We start from the raw sequence: 10919 nt of genomic DNA on the forward strand, positions 1-10919 counted from the left end.
AGTGGACAGCTTTGATGTGAATATAAGTAAATAATGGAATTTTTGTGTAATTATTCCATTAACTTCGGTAACATCTTGTAACCCTGTTCCGGTGACGGATGTGGGTTAGGCGTGTTACAGAAAGACAATGGTGGTTGCGACATATACCTAGAGAAGATAATAAATTGTCAATCACTTGGTAAAGTTGGAAATCAAGCTTACAAATCTTTGATACTGTTCCTAATGAAGTCTTCAATATTTTTCAATAGGATAGAACGAGGGGCCTAATAAAATGTGTTCCTAATGACGTATAATGAACTCGAATCATAAAACTCGAATCGTAAAACTATTTATAAGCGATGGGCCCAAATTATACCCGGAAGTTCTGATGAGGCATTGGGTGTTAGATTGGTGTGATGGTCGAATGATTCTTGTATCTGTCCTGAGTCCGTATTTGGTTAATAAGGGTTATAAAACATGAGCTTGATTAACGATGGTTGATATGAAATGTCATTTGAAAATGGAATACCTTGTACGCATATGAAACGTGGTAGATCATGTGAATCGGTTAAAAATGAGCACTGGGGGTCAATTTGAATATGAACTAGTCAATAGACTCAATAGAGAATGAGATAGTTAAATGAATACTCAAATTTGACCTTAAATGGAAGTGAATTAGATTTTCTAATTGAAAGCATGATGTTATATGTTCACATGAATTACCAAATAAGATTGGTCATCAAGTTGGCATACATACATGAATGATGAAATGAATTGGAAATTGAATATGATATGTGGATTAGATGTATATACATTTGATACATGAGACATGAATGATTGACATTAGACTATGTAATGTTAGTTTTCTTAACATGTTAATTTTCTTAAGTACCACTTGGCGTGAACTTGGTTATGAGTTGATTCATGATTTAAAAGTCTCAATCGTCTAAATAGATACTAGATCGAAAGCTGGGATATTATGAAGGAAAATAAACAAAAGATAGATTTGGATATAACTTATGAATTGAAACGGAACAGAAATGAACCAACGCAATAGGACAGCGCGACCTGATTTCTATAAAGTTGTTTGAAACTCAAGAAATTTGGAAAATGATAGAGACCTTGACTCACTATCTATAAGGAGATAGGAACTAGAGGTAGAAGGTTTTGATCGCCATACTTTGGAAAACTGATAAGATCGGTTTGGTGAATGCCACAAGAATCAAATCTTGATAAGTTCGAAAGTTCTTAAAAAACAAAAAGAATTAACTTAAAATGTATTTTATATAAAAAATAGTCTAACCTTTACAAGCTTAGAAACTAAACTATTTATAGGCAATATAAAAGGGTAAACGAATGGCAACAAACTAGCCATTATTGTAGTTCTAAAATGTTCATCTTGAGTAATAAATTTGGCTGAAACATGCATCAACATTAAAGGGTCCTTCATGCATCCTTATCTAGGAAGAAAGAGTTGTTCAAGCTTCTATCTTTAATTCGACTGAACAACCCATACGCTTGAAGGAAATATTGGTGGCTGTATTTATGGCGTTGGGAATAGAACATGCATCCTTAAGGTTTAAGCAACCACCAAGAGTCACATTCAGCCCTTATTTGGACAGTGCATTTAAAGTAGCCTTGTGTTGACCAAATGGCCACTTTCCATGCCCAAAAATCGAACAACCTTTATGTATGAAAGCTCTTGATTTCTTTTGCAAGCCGAGCAACCCTTTGAAGCTTTAAATAGGCTGACCATTGGAATTCTCCCTAGGAAAAATTAAACAAGCATTAGACACACTTAATGTAATAATAAAGTTGTAGTAGACTTGGACAAAATTTAACACACTTTTAAGACACATTAAACATGCTTAAAGCATATTTAAAAGATGTAATAAACTAGGACATATTTAACACACATATTAAACATGTAATAACAATGACATAATATTTTAAGACATATTAAAATTCCATAAGAATAAAACATAAATAAAGAGTTGCAGAATAAAGAATATTATTTAGGATGATAAATTTTGGGCCTTAAGAGCCTACAAACGCCTCTTTGGGATTTTTACCCTTCGCCCACGTTTTATGCCCAAATGGAACTTCGGTTCTGGCCCAATTAAGGGATCGAGATCACATCACCATTAAGCTTTATCACTCAATGTACGGTTTGTTTATTTCGTGCACAGGTATTAATAGATTCCAAAGACTCGAGTAGTGATCTAGCATCCAAACTGCGATACTCGACTCAACAATGTTTTTATACTTTCCTTATTTTTCTTTAAATGACATATACCTAAGTTTTGAGTCGGTTTTATATCGTAAATGGTCATTTTGGAAATTTGAATAGTTAATGTCAATTTGAATTAAGCATATGGTTTGTCAAGTATGTGTAAATGGTATAACAGCTAAAATAGTTTAAATAATGTATTTGGCCGTTTGTTTTAGGTGTTGTGAATTGGTATTTAGTGGATCTTGTAAATACAGTAAATGACGTCGTGACATCAGACCATTAACATCGCGACAAGATATTAAGAGAGAGTGGCATTGACACCATGAACCTGTGATGTCGTGACCATAGGTCTGTGATGTTGTGACGTCAACCCAATAATTTTGATATTTTATATTTTAGCCTTCCATTGACCTCGGGTTATCGAAAGAGCTTTTGTAAGCTCATTTAAACCCCAATTTTGATTATATATCATGTTGTGATTATATATTGAACATAATAGCATGTATAAACTATTGAATTGAATGAAATTAATATCATAATTGCTTCATCAACGAATGTGGCATCCCTTAGCTCAAACCCGAGGATTGGGTCTGGTAAGGGATGTTACATTTAATCTCAACCCTTGATATAATTTAAATAGTATCGTTGAAATTGGGGGAACTCAACTATAAATAAAGGTTTTTCCTTCATTTGGACTCACTCAGTTCTATCTCATTCAAAGTAATTAAATACTTTTAAGAGCATTTACTCAAACATCTTGTGTGGCTTCATCGCTTAAGTGTTTGTTTCTGATAAGTTTCAATGCCTTAGAGAATTTCTTTGTAATTTTTTTTTTGTAATCATTAAGGTCACGCAGATTGCCAGACTAAAATTTTAATCCCATGACACTTGAACATTGAAATCAAATTCATGTACCAAATGGTATATTAATTTTTTTTACAATTGTATTTGCATATAATTATTTTATTGTAATTATATTTATATTTAAAATATTTTATTGTATTTTTATCTTGAATTTTGTTTATATTATTTCATATTTTAATCATATTCACAATGGATAGATTAATAATTCATTAAAAATTTTAACATTTTTTTATTTGTGTGGTTTTATATTTTTTTTGTGTAATTTTTTATTTTAATTATATTTATATAAAAAATTATGTTAAAAAGTTCCATAACTAGTCGATTGAGTCTTACCTCGACTGGCATGAGCATTGTTAATACAGGAGGACATGAATTTGAGTACGCTGAAGAGCATTATCCTCCAATTTATGGGTTGAGGAGTGGTTGTGGGTAGTTCTAAGCATTGTATTAAAAAGAACATATATAATCAGAACCTATAATGAGATTATTGAAAAAATAAAGTTTGATGAAGTGTTCATAAGTTTGATCGGATCAGGTTGAAACTCGATTTTTAAAAATTTTCAGGTTCGAGACTGAACTTGGATTGCCCATATCTATCCAAAAAATCCATTTTACTATTTAAAATTTAATAAAAATATTTTTATTTAAATTTAATTCTAAAATATATAAATATTAATATAATTTTTTTATATCATTATTATTTATAAGCAATAAAATAAATTAAGTTAAGTTGAAAATATAAACTCAAGTGTAGCCTAAAGCGATAGACCAATAGGGTCAAGTAGGGGCACTCAACCCATAAACACTTACGCCATGTTTGGTTTGGGGGTGTATGAATAAGTTACAACCCAAACCAGTGGGCCCACTACCAAACCCATGTTTGGTTGATTGTAAAAGTTTATTATGTCTGCTTTGAAATTAGGTTTAGGGTAAATTACACCAACAGTCACAAAACTTTGGGGTAGCTGACAAAACAGTTACTTAGGTTTCCCACTACTAAATCCATGTTTGGTTGATTGTAAAAGTTTATTATGTCTGCTTTGAAAATAGGTTTAGGGTAAATTACACCAACAGTCACCCAACTTTGGGGTAGCTGACAAAACAGTCACCTAGGTTTCATTTCAATCACTCAACTTTCAAAAAGTTACAAAATAGTCACTAACATTGTAAAAAAGTGACAAAATAGTCACTGATTAGCAGTTTCCATTAGGGTGTTAATGGGACCGCTGATGTGACAAGTTAACCAGTTAACTTGCCACGTTCGTGAAGCGGCTAATGGGTCTTGGTTTGGGGTGGGTTTAGGGAAAAATTGAAGGGTTATGGGGTTTAGGGGTAAAAAATTAAAAACAAATTCTGATTAAGGGTATTTGGGGAAAAAAGAAAATCGATTTGGGGAAATTTTGATTGTGATTTTGGTTGGTTTGGGTTTGAAACTGATTCGGGAATTAATTAAGAAAGTTGGTTTAGGGTTAGAAATCGATTCAATAATAAATTAATGGGGTATAAGAGTTTAGGGTATGATTTTTTTGGGAGAAAAGAAGACGAAACCAAAAACCGTTCAGTGTTTTTGATTTTCAGCAACAATGGTCAATAGAAGAGAAGTTGCCAATGTTGTTACATCCACTCTAACGGGTAAGTTGTTGCTTTTAGTTTTTTTTTGGATTTAGGGTTATTTCGATTTAAATTTAGATTTTAATTTTGATTTTGATTTCGATTTTGATTTTGATTTTGATTTTGATTTTGATTTCAATTTTGAAACACTCACTGATTCTGATTTTGATTTTGATTTCAATTTCAATTTTGATTTTGATTTTGATTTTGATTTTGATTTTGATTTCTATTTCGATTTTGATTTTGATTTTGATTTCGATTTGGATTTTGATTTAAGGTTATTTCAATTTTGGTTTTATTTGTTATTAATGTGCATGACAGATTAGGGTTTGGTTATTAAAGTGAATGACATATAATGTGTATTGTATGCCATGTGCATGATGTTTATTGTTTGTATCTGCCGTTGTATGAATGTCATTATCAAACTAATGTTTATTGTTTATATCTGCCATTGTTTGTATCCAAGCTGCTGTATTGTATGTGGCAATATCAAATTTGTTATTTATCTTCTATATTGTGATGGTTATTGTTTGTTATTATCTGCCATGTGCATGACAGAAATGGTTGCGTTTGTATTAAATTATTTTGTATTGGTTATTGTCTGACAGAAATGGTTAAAGTGTTTGTCTATGTTGTCTACCTTTATTGATGAGTAATTTGTTTGGCAGGTTTAATTGATGACAATTTTAATGAGAATGAAGAAGAAATGTCTGGTAGCGATGTGTCTGGTAGTAATGCATCTGAAAGTGATGTGTCTAATAGGATAAGAGTTAATTTAAATGGTTTAAACATGGATGGTATAGAAGTAGGTGAACTGTGTGATAGTAATGATTTTGGGAGGTTAGATAGTGCACATGAATCTAACTCAGATGGCCAAAATTGGCCTGAGTTCAACCTAGAGAATGACATGAGTAATCCTAAACTTAAGGTTGGAATGTTATTTAAGTCTAAAGACAGTCTAAAAGAAGTTGCCAAGCAGTATGGTAGGTTGAATAGTTATTTTATTAAGTTCCCCAAAAATGATTTAAAAAGGTTAAAGGCAGTTTACAGTGAAAAATGTTCTTGGTTCATATGGGCCTCTGGACTAAACCTTAATGACCCTACTAGCTAGACTTGGCAAATTAAGAGTTCAAACCCTAACCATACTTGTTCTAAAGTCTATAAAAATAAGAATGTAACCTCTGTAACGCCCAAAATTTTTGGGAATTCTAAAAAAAATCTGTAAAATTAAAAATTTTGTGTTCTGCTTGTTAAGTGTAGGTTTAATTGTGATAGTGGGCCTCTAGAAGGCCCAAGATTAGGATAACCCGATAGTTTTTAATTAATTTTAATTCCATAAGAGAAAGGGATTCTGGTAAAGTGGGCTTTGAGGAATTAATTGTGTAAAATAGATCACAAGGAAACAAGTGGTGAAGTGGCAAGTGACGCCACAGGGAAGGCTATAAGTGGCGTGTGGAAGCTAGGGAGGACCTAGGTTCAAGTCACAATGATAGCAAATCAAGGGATTAATTTTTATGAACAAAAAGGGTAAGTAGTGGAACTGAAGTAAAAGTCTGTCAGGAGGAGTTTGAGTTGCTCAGGAGATTGAGTAAGGAGGGGATAAGGGAGAGGATTTAGGAGCTGATCAAGGAGGATGGTGTTGGCCGAATAATGGACCCTTGAGGAGCAAGAGTTGGCCGGCCAAGGGTTTCTTTAGGGGGTAAATTTCGGCTAGGTCAAAGGCTAGGTATAAATTCGGCATTTGGGAGTGTTGTGCCGTTTTTTTCTTTTTTGACCATTCTTCCTTCTCTTTATTTCTTTTCTTTTCTTCTTCTCTCCATCTATCTTCCTTCTTCTTTCCCCCATAGCCGAATCCTTCCATTATTCTATTCATCTCCATGGTCTTATCATTGTTCTTAAGCCTTATACACAAAAGCTGGAATCTCGAAAGCTTGATTCTTTTTGTGCCGATTTCTTATAACCAAAACCACATCTCTTCTCTTCATCATTTGTGGCCGATTCACCAGCCCTCTAAAACTTCAAGTTTTGACGACAAGACCATAGCAAAACCCTCTCGTTTTACTTTTCTAAAAACAAGTTGCAAAAAAGCCGAAAACCCCACATTAAAAGGGACTTGGCCGAATACTAAAGTCACTGAAAACCCGACTTTTGTTATCACCTGAGGGCTTAGATCTACATCGGGATTGAGTGGGAAACTCATTGGAATCATTCACTAAGGAATCGGTGGTAAGTCTTCTCCAAAACTTAGTCTTCTTACATATTTTAGGAAAAGCCGAAATCCCTAAAAGTTAGGGAGGTGGTCGATTTGGACTTGTAACCCTGAGGGGTCATAGTAACTATTTTGTTTTGGTAATAGCGTGATTTAGAGGCGGTTGATCAAGGGCCTGGACAGGTGGAACGATCGGATCTTTGGAGTTAACCATCTTTCGGCAGTAAGGTAAGAGCAATAAGGGTTTTAGGCATGTTTGGCCGAATGTGGTAGGGGACTATATACTCAATCTTATTTCGATATTTGGAGTAATATTAAGTGATTCAATTGTAGGCAGTTCGTGTGTATATCTCGTCGAGGAAATCCCAAAAACAGGTGTGTAACTGACACCCTCTCATAGGCTAGATCGGCAAAAGCCGAAAAGCCGAAATGCCGAAAAGCCGAAATGCCGAAAAGCCGGTATTTTGGGCACTTGCGAGTGTGCGAATGCTCGTAAGACGTATGGGTAATTATTACTGGTAATCGAAAGTGATAAAACTGCAGTACGCGCGATTTCGTGCGTTTTGATATTTTGGGCTTAATGGGCCAAAACTGGGTTAATGGGCCAACGGGCCCAATTCGGTAAGAACACTCGGTAAGTGTTTCTGGCTAAACGTAATGGCTACGATATGCATGGAAACCTTAGAAATAGTTAAATGTGCTATTATACCCCTATGTATACAAAATTACCATTATACCCCTATGTATGCAAAATGACCTTTATAACGCTAGGGTTAATTTTGTCTGAAAAGCATGATGAATTAAATCTGTATGATGTGTGCCATGAATGTATATCTGTTGCATGGGGACATGGGCTATATTATGGAGGAAGCGTCCTGGTGGCTATGCCACAAATTATCTGTTCTAGTGGCCCTGCCACATATATCTGTTCTGGTGGCACTGCCACAAAATATCTGTATCTGGTGACTCTGTCACATTTTCTGTATCTGGCAGCCATGCTGCATATTTCTGTGGTGTGTAGCGGTTGGGTGGGTCGAGTAGTCTCCCCACATGGTGAAAGGATGGTATGGGGGTGTATGTGGTTGGATACGGTTGGGTTTCTGCATAAGCATGATATATCTGTTCGAGTCTGTTCTGGGCCTATGGGCTTTATTCTGATATCTGTTCTGGGCTGAGGCCAACTTATTCTGTCTCTGTGGTTTGAACTGATTTAGGCTATGGTTGGGTTGAATTACACACTGAGTTTCCCAAAACTCACCCCCTATTTTCATCCTCGCAGGTAATCCTCAACCATAGTGGGCTTGGAGCTGTGAGAGAGTCGGACTGGCCACATGTTTCTACGAACTTGGTTTCTTTCTGGTGAACTGGACGTCCTTTTAATTTCATTTATGGTTTTGGGTTTTAAATGTAATAAGGCCGCTTAACTATTTTTATGGTTTTGTTTTACTTTTATTATTTTATTTTATTATGATGAAAAACTATGATAACTAAGGAAAATGGGATTAGCTTTAGGACGCGTTTTCAAAAACATTAAGTGATTTCAAAATAACACGATTACAAGTAAGATTTCCGCTAAGCAAACGTTTTCAAACTTAATCACTTTATTAGGATGGACTTAACCAAATGGTTTTCTCACAATTATACGAGATGTTAGAGTGTGGCAATGGCGGTGTGCATGTCTAAGATTGGATCCGAAGGGAGCTTGGTACTTAAGCAGTCCGACAGACTCACCTCCTCTTTTTCTGGTTTCCTACCTGGTGCATAGCTCCCATTCACTTTAACCTATATTAAAAGTATCTTTTACATCACCAATAAGTTTTCCAAACTAAGTAATACGGAACGTTTTGAACGCATCGATGTGGCGCACCGGATCCGGTCATAACGTCTAGGCCGGGTTTGGGGTGTTACAACCTCTGCTTGGATAGGTGAACATTATAAAGAAAAATTCATTGTTGATCCTGATTATTCTCTGAAATCATTACAACAAGATGTCAAAAGAGATTTATGTTGTATAGTCTCACAAACCAAATGTAGGAGGGCTAAACTTAAGGTATTAGAATTAATTGAAGGAGCTCATAAGGTTCAATATGAGAAGATTTATGAGTATTTGTTGGAGGTTAGGACCCAAAATGAGGGAACAACAATAATCTGTTATTTGGATAACAGGTTGTTTCAAAGGATGTATATCTGTCTGCAGGCATGCAAAGATGGCTATAGGGCTGGTTGTAGGAGGATAGTAGGTTTAGATAGATGTTTTTTGAAGGGCTACTATGGTTGCTACTTGGTTGCAGTTGTTGGGATAGATGCAAATAATGGCATCTATCCTCTTGCATATGCTGCTGTCGAAAATGAAAACCAAGCATCATGGCTTTAGTTCTTAGAGTTGTTTGCAATAGACTTGGAAATTGTGAGCTCATACCAGATATCTTTCATGTCTGACAAATAAAAGGTAAAACTTTATTTATTTATTTATGTTATTTCTATTTAGGGTTTAGGGTTTGTCAAAGAATTAAACTGTATTTGTTTTAATTGCAGGGACTTTTAGAAGCAATATGTATGTTGTTTCCTAATGCAGACCTACATGCCAATTTCAAGAAGGCTGGTTTCCAAACAAAGGAATTGAAAGATTTGCTTTGGAAAGCTGCTAAAGCAAGCACTACAAGGTATTTTGAAGATGCCATAGATGAACTGAAGAAAACCAACCAGCATGCTTATGATTGGTTGAAAGAAAAGAACCCTACTCACTGGTCAATGCCTCATTTCTCAATTAGGAGCCATTCTGACATATTGGTGAATAATCTTTCTAAATTCTTTAACAAGGTAAACCCTTATGTTTTATGTTTCTTACTAATCACTAGCAATTCACTAATCCTTTATGTTGTTTACTGGTAGATGATATTGGAAGCAAGAGGGAAATTTATTCTGACCATGATGGAAACAATAAGGACCAAGATTATGTTGCTTATTGTCAAGAAGAAACTGACAAATGGAAAGGAATGTTGTGTCCAAAGATCAAGAAAAAGCTGGATGTAAATATAAAAGATTCATTGAGGTAAAGTTACCATTTTTAATCTTTCTGATGCCTTTATTTTGACTTCATGTTGCTGGTCACATGTTGTTTTAGTCATTTTTTTAATATGCCTATAGTGATTGTTTTTGTGTGTGACTATTTTTTAATATACATGTTGTTGACTATTTTTTAATATGCATACAGTGATTGTTGGTGTGTATGACTGTTTTTTAATATACATGATGTTGACTATTTTTTAATATGTATGCAGTGATTGTTGGTGTGTATGACTGTTTTTAATATACATGTTGTTGACTATTTTTTAATATGCATGCAGTGAGTATTTTTTAATAATATGCATGCAGTGATTGTTGGTGTTATGACTGGTTTTTTAATGTACATGTTGTTGACTATTTTTTAATATGCATGCAATGACTATTTTTTAATAATATGCATGTAGTTATTGTTTTTAGGGGGGTGTGTGTGTGTGTCATTGCTGGTGGGGCTGCTCACAGTATTGTTTTAGTGATTATTTTTTAACCAAGCATGGTGATTGTTTTTTAAGTGTGTCCCATCACATGCTGGTGGGGACAGGTTTCAGGTTGAATGTGGTCCAGGCAGCCAACATGTGGTGGACTTAGTTGAGAATTCCCACTCTTGCAGGAATTGGGATCTCACTGGCATCCCTTGCATGCATGCAATGGCTATTATTCTTTTAAAAGATGAGTTCCCAGAGACCTATGTACAAACCTGGTACACCAAGCAAACCCAGCTTTAAATTTACTCCAACTTTATAAGGCTAGTAAGGGGTCCTAAACAATAGGTCTCTTTGTCAAATGTAACACCCTCTAACCCTTATCCGTCGCCGGAACAGGGTTACGGAGCATTACCGGACCTTTCAGAATGAATACTAACATTAAACAATTCAATTAGCATACACTTTATAAATTAATCATATAGTCCCTTTTATGGTCCCTCAAGACCTTAAATATCTATTAGAAACAATTCGGGAC

The 10919-nt window shown here is 34.8% G+C and overlaps 1 protein-coding gene across 1 annotated transcript; it reads left to right on the forward strand.

The window, feature by feature from the left end:
- The first annotated feature begins 4659 nt into the window (after positions 1-4659).
- Positions 4660-10684, forward strand: LOC107890005 (uncharacterized). The gene is made up of 6 exons (XM_016814532.1): positions 4660-4708; positions 5356-5615; positions 9094-9237; positions 9432-9716; positions 9806-9948; positions 10501-10684. Exons 1-6 carry the CDS (start codon positions 4660-4662, stop codon positions 10682-10684), a joined length of 1065 nt encoding a protein of 354 aa, XP_016670021.1.
- Positions 10685-10919: the final 235 nt, after the last annotated feature.

The sequence above is a fragment of the Gossypium hirsutum genome, chromosome A09, assembly GCF_007990345.1.
Source record: "Gossypium hirsutum isolate 1008001.06 chromosome A09, Gossypium_hirsutum_v2.1, whole genome shotgun sequence".
Taxonomy (NCBI): Eukaryota; Viridiplantae; Streptophyta; class Magnoliopsida; order Malvales; family Malvaceae; genus Gossypium; species Gossypium hirsutum.